This window comes from Eschrichtius robustus, chromosome 21 (genome assembly GCF_028021215.1).
Source record: "Eschrichtius robustus isolate mEscRob2 chromosome 21, mEscRob2.pri, whole genome shotgun sequence".
Taxonomy (NCBI): Eukaryota; Metazoa; Chordata; class Mammalia; order Artiodactyla; family Eschrichtiidae; genus Eschrichtius; species Eschrichtius robustus.
Window position 1 is genome coordinate 18,386,004 of NC_090844.1, and position 23,864 is coordinate 18,409,867.

A 23,864-nucleotide genomic window follows, 5' to 3' on the forward strand; every position below is an offset into this window, starting at 1 on the left:
GCATATTAGTAAAGCGAATATAGATACTTCCTTCATAGCATTTTTCACGTCATTTCCCTTCTCAAAACACATAATTGCCCTACAATTGCTTTATTCTTCCCAATTAAAATTCCACCCCATGAACTAGTTATTTTAACCTTTTAATACTTTTAAAATTGCAAATAAATGAGTGACTTTTAAATTTTGAAAATGTGAAATTTAAGTGTAATATGTGTCATGCCTGGGCACAAATGTCCTGTTTAACAAAACTTCTATTAAAAAAATCCTGCTTATCTAGTTGTACTCGCTCTGAGCCCCAGAATCTTGACTAGTTGGAAGAGGAGCAATTATCTCTGAGGCCCTACATCAGGGCACATGAGCCTCCCTACCCACAGGTCTACTCAATTCTGACAGAGGGAGGCTACCAGCCAAAGAGTAAGGCTGCAGCAAGCCACTTCTCTCTTGGGAAACTTGTTGCCATCTTCAGTGCTGTTTTCCTTGGGGGACAATTGGCAAAATCAAAAGAGAAAGTGATGGGAAAGGTGTGTTCTGTGGGGTTGCAGCCTTTTCTTGGTCTTTCGTCTTCAGAGTGCCAGCCACTAGGAGTCTGGAACTTTATTCTCCAGCATCCAGAGCCATGGAAACCAATTTATCGAAGGCGCTGAGAAAACAGATCGTTTTCTATTTTGACTAGCTCCCACTCCCAAAGACAAGTTGACAATGGTTTGCACTCTGCCCTCTTCCCTTAGTCAAAGCAAATTCTTCTAAGCTTCATGAAGCCAGATCATCTATTTGGCTCAAATGCTGGCACATAGTAGGACTTCAGCAAATGCTTATTAAATGAAGAAGGGAATTTATTATTGTAACGGGGGGGGGAGAGGCAAGATGGGAATGTGAATCAGGAGACAAGGAAATAAAGTAGCTCATCTGATGCTAAAGAAGTTGATAAAGTAAGCAACACATCCTAAAAGGCAATTAATGCAAATGGAAGGGCAAAATGAGCAAGCAAGATGTTGGCAAGAAAAAGTTGCAGTCACGGAGAAGGGCTGATTCAGAAACAAATTTTGTGATTTTGTGATTTGAAGCCATCCTCTTACATAGTAATAAGAGGCATAATCCTGCTACATTTAGAGCCTTAAAACAATACACTTCCATCTGGTTCTTTTTGTGCTCTGACAAATTCCAGCATGCTCCATGGACAAAGGTCAGTGATTTGACCTTGATACCTTCCATTCATTCTTACATATCTCACTGGTGACACCACCAAGCTGCCAGTTGTACACATTTAACTATCTAACTTCAAGACCAGTGATAATCTTACTCTGACCATTACATCTGTCCAATCTGATTTCTATAATTTTATATAATATCCAGGGTCTTTGCTGACAGTGTCTCACTGTTCAATTCTTATTATTGCCTTTACCCTCCATTTGGTAGCCAGGACCTCTTTTCCTATGTATTTGGGAAACAAGGAACAGCAAAGCCGCCTGCCTGAAACATGTGAGCCCTTTCTCAATTGTCATACTCTGTTTTCATGCCTGATAGTGATTAAAGTTTCCATGCCCATCAGAAGCTGTCTTCTGGGGAAGAATAGCCTCAGAGTAATAATATATTGATCATCTATTATGCAAGCATGATATTTGGGATACAAAACAAATAATATCATCTTTATAAAACTGTTGGCAGTCACTACTAGAGTTTAGCATATGCACGCCCTATGACCCATCAATTTCAATCCTAGGTGAAATACTCAACAGAAATGAATACTTATGTACACCAAAAGACATATAGAGGAATATTTGTAACTGGCCAGAAACTAGAAAGTATTCATAAGTTCATCAATAGTGCCCTGGATTTTTTTTTAGTTGTGTTATATTCACACAATTGAATGCTATATAGCAATGAAAATTACTGAAATGCAACTACATGCAATCATGTGGATCAAAGAAGGCAGACACAAAAGAATTGTATTATTCTATTTATAATGTTCAAAAACAACATATATATATATATATATATATATATATATATATATATATACATACACATACATACATGTGGTGTCAAAAATCATAATGGTTTCTTTGGGTAGAGGGTAGTGACGAAGTGGGAAAAGGGGGTTCTAGAGTTCTGTTCATGTTCTGTTTCTTGATATGGGTGCTGGTTAAACAAGTGTATTCACTCTGAAAATTCCTAAAGCTATCCATTTACAATTTGCATATATTTTTTAATGCATGTCATACTTCAATTAAAAGTTTATATAAAATAAAAAATAGATTTTCTTCCTAACGTTCTTATATGATGTGTTATTTACTGTAGTGTTATAACTTGCTCAGTTCTGAACTATGTGACTTAAAAGGAATGTATAGAGCTTGTAAAGAGTTAAGAGCAAAAATGGATTGAAGAGTTGGAAACTAACAGAAAAGGTAGATAACGTTGATATAGCCTAAAGAGATTTAATGAAGGAGCATCTTAAAAAGTCTTCTAGTACCTGAAAATCCTTAAGAAGCTGCTCATTAGCTATTTTCCTTATTTAGTAAGGAAAGACCAAAAGGAACTTGGTATTTTAAGCAGCAACCTAGTGTTTCATCTTCTCTGACTTGTAGCGCTTTCTCCTGTGAAATGTCCATATGGACAGACCCAGTAGGTATCTGGTGGTAAGACCTAGTGCAACCAGTATATACCCTTGTCTCTGGCTCTAACCCCAGACTGTCAGGTGTTGGATGGGAAATTGCTTTAAGGGCAGATAATCAAACAGAAGGGCAGCCTTCAGAACAGATGGAAAGCTCAGCACCAAGAGGGAACCATTAGAGAAATCAAGCATAGCATAAGGTAAGTCCATGTACATATGTGCAGAAACTTAGTGGGATGGCAAACCAGTCTCATTTCTTGCCAACTCCAACTGGTTGGCATGTGTTACCCAGAACACTGCGCTGAGCAAAATTTTCAGACAAGGTCCAGAATTCCCAGTAAACAACAGCAGAGTGTCTCTAGTTGAAAACAGGGGGGGATCCAGATCCTGTCCACTTAAAGCCTCTCTTTCAACACCCACAGCCAGGCCTGAAGCATCTCTGTAGAATCTTAGGGCTTAAAAATCATGAAAATGTACACATCTCTAATTTTTTCTGATGAGGAAAAGAATTAAAGAATCTTCTCTGGGTCACACAATCAGGGCTTTAGCCTCTATATTCTGCCCTATAATCTACATAGTTTCTATATTGCAATCAGAAACTAAGAATTTATAACAGTTTTTCTTAAAACATATTAATTTGCAAGGACTAGAATAGAAATTGCATTAGTTCAAATAAAAGAGTTATTTTATGGATAAAATCCATATCAAATCCGGGAACAGTGGTACTATGAGATCTAAGAAAGTATGGTAACCAGGTTAGCTCTCGAGACCCACGTATTAAGAGGTCAAGGACATTTATTCTAACATACTGGTGTGAACATGACTTGGCTGCTAATCCCATCAGTCTCTATGAGTCCTAGTTCAGAACCTAAAGATAAAGTATTGGCTTAGTCTAGCTTACAGATGTTTTCTATCTTTGTTAGTTTCTTACTCTAGGGCCAATCAGCTGTGCCTGGGATGAAAGGGGGTGGAGACATATGGAGGAGCAGTTTCTGGGAAATACGAAGAATAGCTTCTCTTAGAAGGCTCGGTGGGCAGGCACCGGTGGTGTGCTGGTGAATGTTTAACAGCTGGTTCTGGGGTAGAAGACAGGGGAGTCCTGATTTGTAGTGTTTACAGATTTCCATGGTGTATATACTCCCACCACAGCTGATGTCAAGCTACCAACATGACGTTACTGACTGCAGAGTTGTGAAAAGATTCACGGTAGCACATCATTATATAAAATTTGCACGATACACATACAAAAGAGGTAACAGGAATAGTAAAAAAATTGGGGGAGTGATGAGTTTTTAGTACTTATTACCTTTGATTTTAATATAATTTAATTGTAAATTTATATAACTTAATTTTTATAATGTCTCTTACAACTTGGCTCACTAAATGCCTGAAAATTTAACAATCAGCTCTACTGAGCTTGAGCAAGCAGGCTGCACCACACGACTACTTAAAGATTACCATATTCATTAGAGAGTTTGGGAGCTCTTGAAGACCACTGTTTGATTCCAGAAGGAAACAGAATAAGGACATAAAACTGAGCCAAAAAAGATCAGGACCTGCCTTTAGCCACAAATGGCAATATGAATTTACCCATCCTTTAGTCAAGAAGAGGGTTAACAACCTTCCCTCTCTTCTTGGGGTCGTTAATTATTTTCAATCAACCTGCATGCAGATGTTACTATGCAGATGTTACTATGGAATTTTTTTATTCTTTTTTTTTAACTTTCTATTTTATATTGGAGTATAGTTGATTAAAAATGTTGTGATAGTTTCAGGTGTACAGCAAAGTGATTCAGTTATGCATATATATGTATCTATTCTTTTTCAAATTCTTTTCCCGTTTAGGTTGTTAGATAGTATCGAGCAGAGTTCCCTGTGCTATACAGTTGGTCCTTGTTGATTATCCATTTAAAATACAACAGTGTGTACATGTGAATCCCAAACTCCCTAACTATCCCTTCCCCCCCCCACCCTTCTCCCTTTATTTTTATTCTTTCCAATTAATTATATTTGTTTTTCCAAAGACTTGGAGTTAAGGAATCATCTCAGGTCTAGATGGGTGCAACTGACTAACCAAGACCAGGTGGAGACTATTCTTGAGCTGAGCCTGCAGCTACCTAGTTAAAAAGTGTTGCATTAAAAACTGACACCCAGGAGGGACCAACTTCATCTGATATTGACAGGTAATTAGGTCTTGCTTTATGCTAATATTAATTTTTAGGTTTGATTGAAATATGTTATTTCAAATTTAAAACATAGCAATATAATACATCTAAACAATACTTGAATTTATTACATTTAAAACTCAGGGGTTTTGTTCACAGGAAGATGTTCACTTTAAGCCAAAGTAATAATCAAGTGGTTTTGGTTACTATGCAATATCTTTTTATGTTAGAATAAATCGGTTTGCCTCAAACACTAGAGACTGATCTAAAAGCAAAAAGTCTGAAAATAAGGGTGTTCATAAATTTCTTGGCAACTGAAGCATATCAAAACTCTTGTGCTTTGAAAATGTTTGCCATTTTTTCAGGATCGTGTCAAATCTTATGTTCAGGAACCTGTAAACCTCAGACCACCACATCAAGGGAAGTAAAGCGAACCTTTCACTTGATGACAAGACTTTATAGAATACCACTAAACGAGTTCCTCTAACATCGTCATGCAGGTGCAGGGGGCTCCTTGAACAAATTATTCAAGAATAAGGAGGTCTGTTCCTTCATCCTTCCAGTGTTACACAAGGAAACCATGTTTGATTAGAATTTTATCATGTGTAGCATTTGTTTCAGGGCATATGCTTTGATCAAAATCTATGTAATGGAGGCTTGTGTTCTATGATATCCAGAATTAATCATTGTACTCTTGGCTATGGTGAAATATAATAATTACACTGACTTACTTATTAAACACCTATGTGCCTGTGAAGAGTTCATCCCTAAAATGAATTTTAAATAAAGAGGAACATCAAACAGTGATGAAACCCATATATGAAACTCAAGGTCATTATCCAAACTACGTGCTTTCTCAGACTGATAATGAATCAAATAAAGGAGGAAGAGCTAAAAGTTGAACTAACAGAGTAATTCATCATCTTAAGTCTCTTAAAAGTGGAAGCAAATAAGAAATGAATTTCAGAACATGGGATAAGTGTTCCTTTTTTTAAAATTTCCAGTCTGTAGATTAAAATTAAATTTCCTTCTGATCTTTCTCTGATAATTACGTATGACTGCTATAACGTCCAACTGGAAGAGGCCACCAGGCAGTTAGAGATGTGAAACCAGAGAGAGGTCTTAAAGGTGGTAATACCACTATGCAGCTTTGTACTGAAATTTAGTTGAGTTTTAAATGTGATATTAGTAAAAAATAAGATACTTTGAAAGACAGTTTATGTATACTATAAGTGGATTATGTTAGAGTCAAAAATTATAAATTATGTAGCATTTACATAATAATGGGAGCTTGCAGATACATCTAGAGAAATACTGTGCTGTGTTTGAGAACTTCAGAAGTTGGAACCTCATGTACATAAAATATCTTTATCTACATATTTGTTTTGCTAAAATATCAGTATTTGAGTCTCATAATTAGAACCATCCTTATCTTCTTTAAATCTCTAGCTTTAAGGGATGAAGAATTTAAGTAATTTGAAGAAATAGTTTTGTGAAAATCAGTCTATAAAGCAAAGTTACTGAATTCTATTTTCCAATTAAATTTTGCCTTGATATTTGAATAGAGAATCATAAAAATGTTAGGTTGAATGGGGCCATGGAGATAATCTAATCCAAGACCTGTGTTTTAGAGGAGGAAACTTACCAGGAGGAACGTCCAGATCTGAATTCTGTCTGCTTCCCCTCCCTAACAGGACTCTGCTTAGATACAAATTTTCCTAAATGTTTCTCCTGTTCCAAGGATGGTTTAATCTACCCCATTACCTGCTTTCGACAACATACCTTGAACTTCCTTCCCCATCTTAGCACCACCATTATCACGTTCTCCTCTACTTGTTTGTATCAGCCAATTAGACAGTAAGTGGCAGAAAGATGGAGATGGAGTTTTGCCATTTAACAAACACAGACGGTACTGGTTATATAGTAAGAACTTGTGTATTTTTTGAATGAAAGGCAAATATTTGTTTTTCTAAAATTACTTAGAATTCATGCAAATGTAACACGAATAGAAATTCTTTGGGATACTAAAGATATGAATTAAATTGTTCAAAATTCAGAAACCCAGGTCAAGAAACTACTAGGTTAAAATGATTGACCTGAAAAATACATTTCAACTGTAACAGCTCATTAGAGATACTTACAATTTATTATATTGATAACTTTGAGGAACTCATAGTGGGTCTGCGTTTACTGAAGTCAATCATAAAAGACTGCTGTCTGAACCTTTCACCTCTTATTTTAAAAAATCTACATAAAGGTTATTTGCTGTTGCAATTGTGTCTTTTTTGCTGTATATTCTGGTACATGCAGTTTTATGGGTGATGCAATCCTCAAAGAAGAACTGTTCTTTTTATTGGTTTTGTGTGACAGCAGACTACTCCGAATCCAGTTCCTTGCTGTTTCATTCACTTGACTCAGCTCCTTGTCCTTGAACTCATTTCACAGTTTCATTGCCAGCTAGAAACGTATAGCCTTGTTCGCAGGAATAGCTTCAGTCAAATATATTCAGCGTCAGCTTTCGTGGTGTCCTGACAGCCGCACAGTATCTACTGAGCTGCATTTTAATCCCCATCAAGATTACTGACATTTTCACAACTTTCCCTGGATTTTTTTCTTTGCCAAGGACCTCCTCATAATGGTGCTGTTTTTCTGTTTTCACTTTTGGAAGTGAGACTCACATGAGGAATTTACCAACAGCATGACTAGAAGTTGGAGAAGTGAAACTTGGCAGAACTCCTTCCTCTCTATCAAGGTCCCTTTTGGCCTTATCGAGGGTCTGGCAGCAAATGTGCCTACATTGTCCCCTAGTGGCTGACCCCATGAGAGACCCACAGCCCCTGTACCCCTGTGGCTGACTGCCCTTTCTCTCAGAGCTTGGCTTTTATGCCCAGGGGTGATTTTTCAAGATGAAAGATATTTGTACTAGTGTGCATGTGTTTACTAATAGTCAAATTAGGGAATTCCCTGGCGGTCCAGTGGTTAGGACTCTGCTTCCACTGCAGGGGGCACGGGTTCGATCCCTGGTGGAGGAACTAAGATCCCGCATGCCGCACAGCGAGGCCAAAAAAAAAAAAAAAAAAAAAAGGTCAAATTAAATTTTACATATTTGAATAAACATTCTATGACTTAGAACCATTCTTAGGGGAAACAAAAAGATGAATAGAAACATCAAAGCAAGTACTTCAGGTTTCTGAAAAAGTTTTGCAGTGTCTATCAATCAACCAACAGATATTTATCAAGTATAAAAAGTATGCCAGGCACTGTTGTAGGCACTTGTTATACACTCATGAACAAAACAGACAAAGATCCCTGCCGGCACGGAGCACACGTTCTAGTGTGAGGACAGCACTAATGATCGTATTTCTCCTCAGGATAACATTCAAGCCAGGCTATTTGTAAACGTGAGGCATTTCAATAACTGTACTATTATGAACTGTGTTCTTAACATCCAGCAATGCAGCTGATGTCTGTCTCATCTTCTCTGACCTGCTTTCAGGGCAAGCTGCAGGCGACCGCAACGTGTCACTCACATGGCTGTACTACTTCCAGTCACACCTCGCCATGCAGATGCGTTAGTCTGCTCCGTATACGATTTTCTCGCTCCAGGGTGACTATTATGGAGAGATAGGTATGTCTTCCTAAACCGTGTGCCAACGTGTAAGCAGTGCCCCACCAGTCTTCCCTCCGGTCCGCTTCTCCCAGTGCTGCCCCCTCGAGGATGAAGACGCATCCCCTCCCTTCAGCACCGCTTGGCGAAAGGCCTCCTGAGCAGCTGTCGCCTGGGGCCAAGCTCCGGTTCCCATCAACAGGCCTAGTTATCTCAGGCTTCTAATTATGGGAGAAAAATGGGTAAATAAGGCTTTAGTTACTCTTATCACATTACGGTGCTTAAAAGCCACGAAATTTCAAGGTAATTTAATAAATTACTTTTTCATTTTCTAACTTTTAAAGGAAATACAATTCATCCACATTATTGATGTTGTGAAAGATGAAACACTTGCATCTCCATTCCTGTAATGGTGTCTTTTATTTCTAACTAATTCTAAGGATAGACAATGAACAAATTCATTAAGTGTTTAAATCTATCGACTCCCTAAATTTTATAAATAGATTTTTTTTATATTTGGAAGAGTGTCATTAAAAAAAATCAGATGGCAATTCTATGCCCTCCAAAAATGCAATTTATTTTAATATTGATGATTTAATTTTTAGTTATTGTAATAAAATATGCTTTTAGTGTTTATGTGGCATTATGTTTCAGTAGGATGAAGCACGTTTAACTTAAATACTCTTTCTTTACTTTGAAAATGGAGAAATGAAATACAAAGAGGTTTAGTGGCATCTGTGGATACATTCATAGTAAGGAGGCAATAAAGCAATGAAAAAAATACCAATCGTAACTTTTTCCAAATCCACTATTCAGTTGCTGATTCTGGGAGTAACCAAATAAAATATTGTGTATGAGCAATGACATCAGTTTGAACCACAGTTTTTTAAAAGGTATATACTTCAGTTTCTCTAGAGAATCAGCTTTTATTACTATTTGGGTATTGGCAGCATTATTTGGTGGGAACAGCATTGGAAATGGATGTGAAATATTTTAATTAAAATTATGATTTTTCTATCAACTAGGTGACATTTCTCTGAGAACCATCTTCCTCATTTGTAAAATGAAGATGTTTGGTTGAGGTAACTTGGCAAATTTCTTCCAAGTGATGAAAAATATGAAGTACTTTCACATTATAATTTTATGGTACATTCAGATGATGGTAGACGACCTTATGAAAGACAAATAAATGATGTATAGTCAGCCAGATGCTGTGGCTACTTCCAAAAGGACTTGTTTTAGAAGTATATTTCTTTCAGACCCATCTCAAAGTACTGTTAGTTAAAACTTTCATTGCAGGAAGCATTTTTCTGTGCTCCAAATAAGGCCACTATTAGATTCAATGATGTGTAAATCCCATAAGCCATCTTTCTTTTCTTGCAACTTAGAGCAGAACATGGAATTTTAAGTGGCCCCAAACACAGGGAAAATAGATACTGATTATCGTCATTCAAATAATCACTTAGATGTTGTAGAACTAACGGATTTTCATATGCATTTATCCATATAATTCCTATAATATCAATAATTCTGCAAGTTACATACAACATTCTTTAACCCAATTTTATAGAGGAAAAACTGAGTTCCAGGGAGGTAATGTAATTTTCCCAGGGTCTCATAACTATCGAGTGGAAATATCTTGCCTGTATCTAGTGAGGTGGATAGGAAAGAAAAAAAGTACAAGGCAAAAATTAAACTATGTTGTTTATTAATCTTGTCGCTCTCTGTGGGTAAAGTGAGAAGTGGGGCTGTATTACAGTAGTCGACATTCCTGGAACTAAGGAGAAAATAACAAAGATGTTCAATTTGTGTTAAATTTTCATTCTGCCTGAATTTGGTCCCCCAAATTATGTGACTTCATGGTCAATTAATATTCCTTTTTTCACGTGTGTTTAATACTATCCACAGAAAATATCCAACCTGTTCTGGTCAAGGTTTGAGATTTTGTGCAGACTGAGGCCCTTCTATGCAAATAGTTCAAATTCAGGAACTCTGATTTATCTCGATTACTTTACATAATAGCTGTTGAATTTAGATATTCTCTCCTATAACTAAAGTGCTTCTAATATTAAAGTTGTGAACTTTCAAAATTTACCCTAAAAACTTTAATTTTGATATAATTTCATTCTTACAGAAAACTTACAAGAATACTACAAAGAACTCCACATACCCTATACTCACTCTCTTCAGTTAACATTTCACTCCCCTGTTTTATCATCTATTCCTTCTTTTTCTGTATATAGTCATATACATTTTTCCTGAATAATTTTGCAGACATCATGTCTCTTTATCCATAAAGTTTTATTTTGTATTTCTTAATACTTTTCTTTATATATGCACAGTAGAATTGTCAAAATTAGGAAAGTTAACATAGATACAATACTATTAATTAATTCACAATCTATATTAAAATTTCCCCATTGTTTCAATAAAGTCTCTGTTTGTTTGTTTGTTTTTCTGGTTCAGGCTCCATATCAGGATCATCATCACATTTAGGTTTCATGTCTCTTTAGTTTCCTTTAATCTGCAACAGTTCCTCAACCTTTCTTTGTCTTTCCTGATTTTGACATTTTAGAGGCGTATAGGCCAGTTGTTTTGTAGACTGTCTCTTATTTGGGGTTTAGCTGATGTCTCTTCATGACTAGATTCAGGATGCATTTTTGACAGTGACATCAAATAAGTGACATCATATCCTTCCTAGAGTGTCACGAGGTATATGCTGTTGGTTTGTCCCATTATTGTTGTTTACTTTCATTATGTGGTTAAGATAGTATTTACTAGATTAATCCACTATGAAGTTATTATTTTCTTTTTGTGATCAAGAAACAATTTGTGAGGGGATATTTGAGACTATGTAAATAGCCTCTTCTTCATCAAACTTATAATACACTAGTCTAACCCCACACACCGAGAAAGATAATCTTTGTAACTTAAATTCAGTGTCTATGTATATTTTTATCTTTAGACCTTGATTATACAGTAAAAGAACTGTATTTGAAAGTTACATAGTTTTTAAAAAAATATTATCATTCCCTTCTGTGTGGTTATGTTATTCACTTGAATTTAGTTAGGTTCATTTGTTCCTGGTTTTATTCCACCCCCTCCCCCCATTCTTATTTATTTGACTTAAAAAGATCTAGAACGTTAACATTTCTCTAAAAGTCCAAACTCTATAAAAAGTTCTCAAAGACATGTCATTTCCCATCTCTTATACTCCATTCATATTCAACTCAGGTAAACAATTAATAGCATAACCAATTTCATTAGTTTCTGATTTATCCATCCTGTGTTTATTTTGGGGGGAAAAATAGCATATATAAAAGTTTCTTATTTTCTTGCTTTCTTACAGAAAAGATAGCATGCTATGTGTAAAGCGTGCTAAAACTTTGCTCTTTTCAACTAATAGTATTTTCTGGAAATACTCCATGCTAATTTATAGAGATCTAACTCATTCTTTTTTTCCAGCTATGTAATGCTCCATTGTGTGAGTATACATAATTTATTCATTCAGTTTCCCATGTGTGGAAATTTATGTTGCTGCCAATAATTTGTAATTACAAATAATAGATAATGTTGGGCAAATGTACTTTTATTTTATTGAATGTATAAGTCATGACTTTTAAATCAGCTTTTTTTCTTTTTCTCAAGTTATACACATGTAGAAGTAACCACAGGCATTAACTCCTTTTTCATGTGCGAAAACAAAGATTCATAACACTATGCTTGCTGAAAATCTATATAGGAATTATATAGCCTGGAAAACTGTAACTACGTTTTGTGGAAGTAGAAATTGTACCACATATTTGTATAACAGCAAGGCAAGTGTGGTCTCTAGGAAGTATAGGTAAAGTTGATTAGATTGCAATGTATACTTAAAAGCTGAATAATGCACTCTTGTAAAACACTCTTCAAAATTATTTAACTTCCCATGATATCATCACAGCATGTGCAAAAAAAATCTTTAGTGTTATCTTTTCCTGTCACGTGACTAGTGCAAACAAAAGAAATCCTTATCTTTTTGTTTCTATTCTGGCCCTTTATAAAATAGCATTAAGCACCATTCAAAACTTACATAGTAAAGGTTTGGTTTGAGGAAAAAAGATTTATTTTGTATTTCAAACAAATTATACTTGCTAAATTATAAAGCAAAAATTTTCCCACCAACTGAAGGTTTCTAGCATTTTACATGTATAGAAAACTTTATAGTTTTAAAACCACTTTCCTAGATATTTTTACATTGAAGTCTCATAGCAACCCTTGGCATAGAGAACTAGGCAGGAGTTACATTGTACTTAATTTACAAAAGAGGAAACAGAGGCATTTAGGGAGTTTGAGAAAATTTCCCTGGGACGTAAGACTCTGGACTAAACATTGAACTAGAATCCAGGACATTTTTTTTTTCTTTATAAAGTGGATTGTGCCTATTTCGTAGCATTATTGTGGTGATCAAGTAAGGCAACGGACTTGAAAATGTTAAAGTTGTACAGAGATAGTAGTTTTATTATTAAAATTTTGGGGCTTTGGTGACTATGGGTAAAATTTCTCTGTATTTTACTATTTTGTATATATATGTATAAACACACACACATATATATCTATACATATATATGTAACCCAAGAGACTTAAACAGACTGAGAGATATGAATCACACAGCAGGACTTAAACTGTTTGTGTGGGGAAATATTTTATAGACTGAACTAGCGCCTCTAGGAGCAAGTGACGGTGCTATATACCCATTGCGGAATAATTAACAGCATTATATATTGTACAGAAGTTAGACCTTGAAACAAAGCTCATTAAAAGGTACTTGATCTTAGTTTTAAACCTTTAACTATCTTCTTTAAAAGTGATCAGTGTATGTACTGGCTACTTTAGTTTTCCCCGCTATGAGATTCACACAACTTTGATCTAACTTTCTTTGATTTAACACTGCAATTAAGAAGATTTGGTTCAAAGTAAAAGCTCATTGGTTGATGTTTTCCACTGATGTGATAATGTTTACACAGATGTGCTTTGAAATCTTGATTATGGTGGATTTGGGGGTCCTACCACAAGATAGATTGCTGTTATTTGAAAGGTGAAATAATATGACACTTACCTGGTACAACCTTTAAAACAGACTTAGCTGAGTACATTTCTAAAGTGATTTATCTGTTTATTATTTTTTGCCAGTGTTTTTGTTTTATTTCATATCTATCAACAGTAAATCACTTGCTTTAAGGACTCTTTTATAACTTGGTTGCACAAGGGTCAGTACTTAGGACCGTAGTGATGAAAAGGTGTAACTTTACCTACTTTAAAGCACCTGCCAATTAATTAGCAAAAATCCCTTCAGAGCAAATAAAATAAAGCAGTCCCATCCATCTGCACTCCCAAGTTTAGGCCTTTGTTAAACAGACCATGAAACAGGACTGAAAAAGTAATCTTTAGTGATTCCCTAGAACTTTTTGCTCAGGGGAAGCATAAAAATCTGCCAAATGATTCTCAACTCTTCTGCCACTGAAAAATTTTAACTTAAAGATCTTAAATTTAACTAGTGGTACAAAACCAAAGTTTTAAGTTTTAAATGGATGTGTATCCAGCTCCTTCACCTCAATGACTTTTGATTTCACAAATAGGCACGGGCAGTCCCACATTTTACCAGCGACTTTTTGTGTCTCAAAAACACATCAAGAGTCAACACCGTTCTCCATTTAGTCGTTTTTATAATTCAAATGTGAACAACCCCAAAAATCTAGTCTTAAAGAAAATGCAACTAAGAACAGGCAAGTGCTCTTAGATTGCATAATGGCTCCCAACCCACTCATCATTTATGACACTATTACAGATATTCATTTTCTATTCGTGGCAAATGTAAGAATGTTAACCATCTCTTTTCAGCCTACTTGTGTTTACTCTTAATCCCTAGATTCATAATTATATTACGTTATTATATGAAGTTGATTAAAAGTTCACAAACTTAGCACACAACTTTAAATTTCCATATAGATATAAGGCAATCTTGGTTGTATCTTGTGCTATCTGAGTAAAGATAAACATTAAAGAGAACCCGGGAAGGGGGAGGGGGTGTTCCTAACCTAACCTTGATTATGTAAAGAAAATCCCCCATCTAAATGATAAAAGAAAAGAGTAATGCTTGTACATTTTATTAGTGTTTTAAAATTAGTGAGTTAAACTGTCAAAGCTTTGATTTTCCTTTCATGTGTGTCTGGGCAGGTCTAAGCCTCAGGTAACGCCCTTTTTCCTTCTCCCTCTCTTACCTTTCTTTGCACCTGTCCACTGTAGGCTCCCAGCAGCTCCCAAGGAGTCCAATTCTCCTCTTCTCTCCTTTTCCTCCTCCTATCCATCCCCTCCTCCCCGCCCCCGCTCCCAGTTCCCTCCCTTCCCCCCTTCCCTTCTTCAATATACACCAAGCTGGGCTCCTTTTAGCAGCGATCTATCACTGCAAAGGAGCTCACATCAAAGGCAATCGCACGGCCGCAGCCGAACAGCATCACGGTTGTTCCAAAGACAACCCCAAAGAGCGGCCTTGACTGCGCCTCCCCGAAGTTGCTGGCCAGCTTTGGCCAAGTGCGGGAATGATTTTCGCGACTGCATGGATAGAGAGCCGTCAAGGGCCCCTTCTGGTCACTTCCGAAGAGCAAAAACGTGAGAGGAGGCCGGTTTAAGATTTCAAACAGAACCTCCCCAGCGAGCATGAAAGGACTTGATTAGCATATGTCAAGAGGACCAGCATATATACTGTGTGTATGTACACAGGACTCTGATCTGATCCGTTTGCGGAGTCGGAGCCCCAGGCCCAGCCCCAGTATTGGCAGCGGCAGCTATAGATGTTTCTGCAAAGCCAGCAACCGGCTCCCACCGACCCCAGGAGAGAAGATCGCTCCAAGACAGTGAAAGCCTCCCTGCTCCCAGTGCAAAGTTCATCCAGCGACCTCCCGGGACTAACCGGGCCTTAGCTTTTTGGCGCTTGTTTGGCTCTAATTTTTCTTCATTCACCTCCCCATCCCTGCTCCATTTTTTTATTGGGGGGTCTTTTGTTTTCCGGATCCTCCGCCTCTCCCTCCGGCCGCCCCATGGCTCCCTTAGCCGAGGTCGGGGGCTTCCTGGGCGGCCTGGAGGGCTTGGGGCAGCAGGTGGGCTCGCACTTCCTGCTGCCTCCTGCCGGGGAGCGGCCGCCTCTGCTGGGCGAGCGCCGGGGCGCGGCGGAGCTGGGCGCCCGCGGCGGGCCCGGGGCTGCGGAGCTGGCGCACCTGCACGGCATCCTGCGCCGCCGGCAGCTCTACTGCCGCACCGGCTTCCACCTGCAGATCCTGCCCGACGGCAGCGTGCAGGGCACCAGGCAGGACCACAGCCTCTTCGGTACGTACCGGCACCCCGCCTCCCGCGCTCCCCTGCTCCCCCTCTTGCGTCTCCCTCCTCGTCCGCGGAGGGAGTCGGGGCTGCGCGGGGCCGGGAGCCCCCGGGACCCTTGCAGTGCGAGGTGCTGGCCGGGGCTGCTGGGCGGCCAGCGCAGGCACCGGAGAACGTTCCCCGCCCGCGGGCCGCCGCGGTTGCCTGGCTGCTCCAGACGCTGAGGGCGGGAGGAGAAAGGGGGGCGCCCCGCCCGCACCTGGCTGCCCTGCCCTTCCTGCTGCCTGGGACACCGAGCCCTGGAACCGGAGTCACATCCTTCCCGCACTCCTTACCTCGCAGGCAGTGTTTTTGTTTTCAAAATCCCTATTATTTTCTCCTACTTCCTCTCATATTTGCCCTTAACAAAAGTTAACAACCGGAAGCCTTCCGCTTCTTTAAACCTGCCCTGCAGCTGTGCAGTTGATGAGCTTTCCATGGCTACTGCTCAAAGGGTAGCTCTAACACAGGATGCGAGCTTTTACGTGTCTACCTAGAGAACCATAAATGTTCACCTGAAAAGGTAACAGATTAACTTGCCGTGGGCACCATCGCTACTGTCAGGCCCACCTGCCTGCAGTTCTCAGCGCTCTTAAAGTTTGGTGAGGGGGGAAAAAAAAAAAAGCTTATCCGGCTACTGAGCATGCCCAGTCCTTCAGCCAAGATCCTCTATAGAAATTGTGAAATCTGAAAGCAAAGATCTTGGTATTGACCTTAGGTAAGAGGAAGTGGGGAAGCGAAAGAAGATATGGGTGGGAACACAAAGGGACGTATTTCAGAATACCTCCAACAGTGCCTGGGAGCAGAAGGGCTTAAAAGAGAGAAACAAAAACAAAAAAACCCCGAATGATTGTTAAGGCAGATTGTTAAGACACTAGATTGGGAAACCATAAGGTCTCGATTGTTAATCACCCCCTAACTAGCTGTGTGACCAGCACGTGCCCTCACTGGTCTGAGCCTTAGTTTTCTTGTCTGTACAATGATGAGGTTAAGTCAGGTGATTCTCTCAAGATGCTCTCCTGTTCTAACAGCCCAGAATCTTTCCTCCGCTGTGGAAGTTTTCATCATATTAGAGTTAACTGGCTAGCCCTCTCAAAGGATTTTGATCATCAAACTTGGGACTTCATTAGAGAGAATCAGTGTATTTCACTTTAAAGATACCATCTACCTGTCAGCAGCAATGTGAAAGGGCCTAACATAGTGTCAGTTTTCCTTTTCTTTCCTAAGCACTGGAATTCTTTGAGAATCTCTTCTCTGAAGGGCCCTCTCTTATCCTCACCCCTGTTCTTATTTGGCTTTCTTTTTTTTTGACTTGTAGTCCTCATTAAAACTTTGGGGAAGTGTAAATCTCAGTTTGAGGGGCATTTGTAACTCTAGATGTAGAAATGAGCATGTGGTGGTCATTTGGTAGCACTTAAAGGCTTAGAAAATTAACTTTTTAAAACCCACATGTTTGCAGCTTCCACTGATCTCTTCCAAATTCCCATTGACTATGGGTCCAGAGTGTCATGACCTAGTGGCCCACCTTGGGGTCACTTTCAGAAAGTAGTTTCAAAATTGAGGAGGCTGAGATTATGAGTCTAAAGAACTTTGTGACACCAGGTGGCTCAGTTCCCTTGCCTGTAAGAATTACTGCGTTACAGAAAAACCCTCCAGCTACCAGAAAGATTTAGAAATGAACGCAAATGTGATAATGCCTGTAAGTAGAGCAGGTAGAAGTTAAGCTTAGGTAATATTCAGACATCTCCCCACCCCCTCACCGGGATACATAGCATAAGTTTGGAAATTCTACTTTTAAGACCCTTATAATTCAACCGTAATCTCTCCAATGTCAAGAGTTGCTTCTTCCACTTTGTGTCTCTTTATAAGACTGACTCTACTGGAAGAGATTAGTAAATATTTATAGACTTGATAACATTCATTAAACTGGTATTTTATTTCATTCCTTAATAAATGTTGCATATCAGAACGACCATCTTAGTAGAATTTTTTTTTGGCTAAAATTTTGTATACTTATTATTTAGTAATTGGAAAAATATGACTTGGACTGATGTTTGTGATGGGTTAAGCCACTCTATGGTGCAAGGGTACCTATCAGAACAAAATATTTACTGTTACACAAAGGAAAGGTAACCCAGATTAGCATGGTAGCTTAAAGGAGTAACAACCTCTAGGATGCATTAGAGTGCATCCTAGTGGCCTGTGATAGCTAAAACATCATAATTTATAACAAGAGAGTGCAAGTGAGAAGAAAGTATATATACAACATGTGTAATATTATAAGCTTCTCTCTATATTTGCCTTCTCTTTTTAGTGCTTCAATTATTAACTATGAAATTATTTTTCTCTCTAAAATTTCATTTCTGTGTCATCAAAGTAAGAATTTTGAAAATGCTTAAGATGTGCTATTTGAGATGTTAAAGTAAATAACATTTTTGATAACTTATACTAATTTGGCTATGATTAAATAAACAATTCAGAATACTGTGTTTTAAAATTTCAAAACCACATCAATAGAATGTAAACGAAAAGGTCCCAGTAAGGTTTAAAAAATTTCCTATCTGAGTTAGCTCTGTATTTATAATAGAGTTTTCCTGCACAGTAGTACAGTAGGAAGATTTTACCTAATACATAAACCTGGAATCATTACTTAAAAAAAAAAAAGTTTAGCCTGAGATCAAACATATTCCTTTAAAGGCTTTTCTTTTATTCTCCCCTATTCTCCATAGATTTGTCTGATGTGGTTGCACTGTGGGTTGACTCACCTGTTTATTATGATTTTAAAAAAGGCTGGCTTTGAAAATGATACCCAAAAGACAAAGTACCTCCAAGTCTTTTTATGGGACACTAGGCATTAGAAAATCTATCTAAAATCTGTGATTACCTCTTAAGGAAAGCTTTTCATGTCTACTCTTTGTTAAGGAATTAGCTTAGTTGCCACCTCATATAAATAAGAAAGACTTGTCAAATCTCATTTAAGAATCAAATGATTACAAATTACTGTGTGGTATACTATTTCTCCTTGTGGAGAAAAAAGGATCAGAATTTAAAAGTGTGGCTAAAGTCTTTAAGAGGAACATGAAAAACTCATAACCTTTTTCCCATCAGCCCCTATGAGCCACTGCAAAATTATTTCAACCTTGTTATACGTATACGAGGCTTTGGATGTCGTTTAATGAAGTTGAAGCTATTGAATATAATTATTCTAAGAATATATGTAATTTCTTGTCTTTCTACAATTACATATTTTTTGACAACATAACGGCATTATTTTAAGATGAGAATTAAAGCGTAAGTGGTTTACAATTTAGTTTTGCAAGAAAAATGGATACTTATAAGATCTGTTTTATAATTGATTTATATGGAAATGACTCTTGTATTGTACTTGAAAACTAGTTCTATTATACAGTCTAATCAGTTAATCAGTTCCTGTTCTTTGAAAGACAAGAGCATCTTAACGTAAATCAGATACTTAAAGAGAATTAAGTTACAAGTGAACTGCAGTACACTTCTCAGTTTGAATGTAACATTCATTACAACTTCAAGTAATTATACATTTATAAGTATATCCTGGATGAAATTCCACTAATGTATCTTCTTCTACCAATCATGTTTTGGGCCTATATTTTTGTTTCTAACAGGAATCACTCACTAATGAGCTTGGCAGTACATTTAATTTTCCTTTACTTCCCACCTCTATATCAGTCATTATAATGGCTATCTATCCTATGAGGTCTGCGTCTTCCTACTGTATCTTACCTCCTCTCTGCCTTAGGCTCTCATACAGGGACAGGGACTCTTTCAAGCCACTTACAGGCAATTTAGCAGTACGATATTGTTGCTGTAAGATCCTTGTTAGCTCTAGTGCTCTACATGATCTCCTAATAGTTTGCAAGAGCTCATTTGAGCTCTTAAGCATCTATGTTTAGAGCTTAAGCATCCATGTTTCTGCCGAAGAGTGAATTAGGATCTGGACAGAATAAAGACCTCCATATATGCAAATAGCCAGATTTTGTACTTTCCTTTGGCCTTGGGAACATCACGTGTCCAAACAAGAACTCGTGTAATAAATCAAGAAATGACTTAAGATCAAGAGTCAGGCTAAATGGTACACATTTATACTGTTTGTAGAGCTTAAGAGGGAATGAAGGGGTGAAGGTAGAAAGCTATTGAGGAAGGCAGTTCCAAGCATAGAAAGTATGTCTATATACTTTTTCAGCAAAGAGTCTAAAGAGAAGAGCAAGACAAAGACATTAGTCCAAAGGTTAGTGTGTGCAGAGAAAAAGAATGATGCAGAGGGAAGCATTAATGTTTTTTGTTGTTGTTGTTTTTGTTTAATCATGGTGTATTAAGAGTATTGAGTGGAGAGTTTTCGGTACTAATTTACCTATAGATAAATGAAAATAATTCTGGAAAGTTATTGAAAGTAAAATATACTTGCATGCTAAATTCTTGGTATTTGGCTATTACATTTCATGAATTATAAAGTCCTTTTACTTCTTTGAACCATAAAATTTATTTTTAAGGATCGTGGGACAGGAAACAGCATATTATATAATCTGTAAATTTTGAAACTACTGTCTTGTCCTCAAGAAGCACTATTTTGAAGTACAAACATTGGATTAGGGCTCAGAAGATGTGAGTTCAAGTATCTGTCCTATTAATTACAAATATCATGTCTTTAAGCAAGCCTCAGTTTCTTTATATGTAAAATGGGATAATAATATCTTCTATGCTTGTCTTAGGAGGTTGTTTTTGAGGACCAGATAGAAAGTATTGATAAAAGTAGAAGCCCTTTATAAACTACAAAATACTAATACACCCATATAAGGTATACTGGCTGCTGCTAGAAAAAAATTTACTTGATTCATAGTAAGCAAAAACAAAGCAAAACAATTAATAGAACATGGTTGTGATTAATAGAATCAAGGAGGAGAATTATGAACACCTCTATTATGTACTAATTTTATGGTAATAATAGCTTCCATTTATTGGATGCCTAAATGTGTTAGTCTTTACCACTCTCCTGTAAGGAAGCATTTCACCCATTTTGCGTATGAGGAAATTGAAGTTCAAAGAAGACAAATGACTTACATAGACTAATCAGTAAGTTACTGAACTGGATTCAAACCCAGGTCAGTCTGGCTTAAGGTTTTACACCCTTAACATTTTATCATGATGAACAATTTTTGTTTTTTTAGTTTTATTCATCTGCAAATTAGGAGGCTCATCATAATGACAACTGTACATCACTTTTCAGTTTACAAAGGACTTCCACGTACATCATTATATTTAGCAATTTGATCTACTGCTCTTTGGAAGATTTTCATTAGTCGTATGTTCTTTAATAAATGCAAATCATTATTTTGTTTATAAATTCAGGTATCCTGGAATTCATCAGTGTGGCAGTGGGACTGGTCAGTATTAGAGGTGTGGACAGTGGTCTTTACCTTGGAATGAATGACAAAGGAGAACTCTATGGATCAGTACGTATGTTTTAAAAAATTATTGTAATTCATTAAATAATGAGTATCCATTTTATAAGTAAAATAGCTACTGATTATGCATATCAGAAGAAATACATAAATAACATACTTAAGTAGAAATTAAAAATCTAGATCCTGATAAATTTCCATACGTCTGGGCAGTAGTAGAGCAACTCACTTTCATTTCTTTTTTTCTTTTTTTTTTTTGTTTGGCTGTGTTGGGTCTTTGTTGCTGCGTGTGGGCTTTCTCTAGTTGCTGTGAGCAGGGGCTACTCTTCGTTGCAGTGCGCGGGCTCGTGGGCTCAATAGTTGTGGCTCGCGGGCTCTAGAGCGCAGGCTCAGTAGCTGTGGCACATGGGCTTAGTTGCTCTGCGGCATGTGGGATCTTCCTGGACCAGGGATTGAACCAATGTGCCCTGCCTTGGCAGGTGGATTCTTAACCACTGTGCCACCAGGGAAGTCCCCTTACTTTCATTTCTTAAACCCTAAACCTTTATTGCTTTTAGCTCACTAGTTTTTTTCTGCCTATTATACTGAGACCAGAGACAGAAAAATGAGAGCATTTTCTTCTTGCCATGTTAGATTCTTTTCATCTTTACATTCATTTAATATAAATTTTCTCTACCTATTATTACCTTCGTAGATAAGTATACATCACTGACTTGCTGACCTTTGCAATATAGGAAATGAATGAATGAAATCTTAGGATACCTTAAACAATAACAGAAAATGGCAACCACACTAGTTGGACCATATCTGCAGACTTGATAATTACAGTAGCCATGCTCTTACTCAGAGTTGCATTGGGCAGTTTTTAACTTATCACTGGGGATAAGTGCACACATTTGTAGGTCTACTATAAATGTTTTAAATACGGAACTTACAGTAAGCTTTTCAAGTTAACACTTCATCAGTGTAAGGTTTTTTTAAATTTTCTTTTCTTTTCTTTTCTTTCCTTTTTTTTTTTTTTTTTTAATGACAAAGCAGCAAAAACAACACATTAGAGCAACAGGATAATATAAAACTCAATCTGCAGTACTATGTAGATCTTTCTCTTTCATTGTATCATTTTTTATTTGTTCGCAGTTGCTATATAATTGTAAGAAAATTGTTAAAGTGTAAATGTGGGCCACTCCCACCCATTCTCTCATGTGAAATCCCTTCTTAAAGTTGAAGTCTCTGTAGCTATTTCCAAAGAGAATTTACTTTTATGATTTAGCAGATGACACTATCTGGTACCTTCCTTTTTCTTAAAATCTCAATTGAGACCACAATATACAGTTAGAATCTCAATATACACTGAGGAAAATCGGTTATCATATTTCAGTAAATGGTACTCCACTTAATATCTGTCCTTTTAAGGACAACACTTGCCCTTTCTGGGCTTTCTGTCAGCTCAGAAGAAAGAGAAATAATGCATTGTGTAATATCCTAAGAGTAGAATTACAATTGAAAGAGAAAAACATGCACATAATCTTCCTTCTTCATGTATGTGTCAGATTAAAAAAGCAACTGTAGTCTACCCCTTGGGATAATATACAGTCCATCTTGAAAAGACAAGAAATCACTGGGCTTTTACTACATTTACCTAATAGTAATATCCAGATGTAAGTTAATTGTGGGAATTATATCATCAAACAATAAATTCATAAAGGGAAGATATATGACTTGGAGTGATGATCTTGAGTTAGGAATTTGAATGTTAGCAAGGTCTTGAAACGTTTCAAGATGGTAGTGGAGATTTGCTGTGTAGAACTTTGGCATCTAATGATGGAACAAGATAAACTACAGGCCTATTTGGCAGTGATGGTGATGGTAAGGAGGTCAAATGGAGCATGGGCAAGTTTAGAATATTTATTGTTTGAAAATAAAATTGAGAATTGACATTTAACTTAAAGTTCTGTAAACTAAACTGCTGGATGGAGTCACCTGGGAGAAAGAATTCCAGATAACATGAGAACTAAAACAGAACAAAGCAAAAACAATTTACCCTTTCTCCTTCTTTGACAAGGATATAGCTATAGGCAAAGAAATAGAGAGTTGAGACTTTTCTAAGGAAATTCTCTTAAAGATATCTTTTTCAATGGCAGTTATCTTCTCTCTTTTAGGAGAAACTGACTTCTGAATGCATCTTTAGGGAGCAATTTGAAGAGAACTGGTATAATACCTATTCCTCCAACATATATAAACATGGAGACACTGGCCGTAGGTATTTTGTGGCACTTAACAAAGATGGAACTCCAAGAGATGGTGCCAGATCCAAAAGACATCAGAAATTTACACATTTCCTGCCTAGACCAGTGGATCCAGAAAGAGTTCCTGAACTGTACAAGGACCTACTAATGTACAGTTGAAGGGTGATAGTGTCTTTACTGAAGAACCAAACTACAACTATTCTTTCTTATTACAGTTCGCATCATAAAATAATAACCCAGGAAGACATTCAGAATGTTATGGAGTCTATTTTCCACTGGGAGACTGAATTTGGAAAGAATATTGAGAACAAACAAACAAAAAATATCTTGACTTGAAGTAGATCAAGATCTCTCTTTACAAGTGGATTAAGTTCCCTCGGGTACACTGGCTCTGTCCTCACTTGTAG

At 37.3% G+C, this 23,864-nt stretch overlaps 1 protein-coding gene across 1 annotated transcript; it reads left to right on the plus strand.

The window, feature by feature from the left end:
• Positions 1-15,460: 15,460 nt before the first annotated feature.
• FGF20 (fibroblast growth factor 20) lies at positions 15,461-23,616 on the plus strand. Its single transcript, XM_068532154.1, has 3 exons — positions 15,461-15,746; positions 21,159-21,262; positions 23,371-23,616. The coding sequence occupies exons 1-3, from the start codon at positions 15,461-15,463 to the stop codon at positions 23,614-23,616; spliced, it is 636 nt and encodes a 211-aa protein (XP_068388255.1).
• Positions 23,617-23,864: the final 248 nt, after the last annotated feature.

Bases quoted from the DNA above. Each gene is read 5' to 3' on its own strand.
- FGF20 (XM_068532154.1), top strand. From the start codon at position 15,461: ATGGCTCCCTTAGCCGAGGTCGGGGGCTTCCTGGGCGGCCTGGAGGGC. The intron at 15,747-21,158 runs GTACGTACCGGC...TTATAAATTCAG, and splicing joins GCAGGACCACAGCCTCTTCG to GTATCCTGGAATTCATCAGT. The intron at 21,263-23,370 runs GTACGTATGTTT...TCTCTCTTTTAG, and splicing joins AAGGAGAACTCTATGGATCA to GAGAAACTGACTTCTGAATG.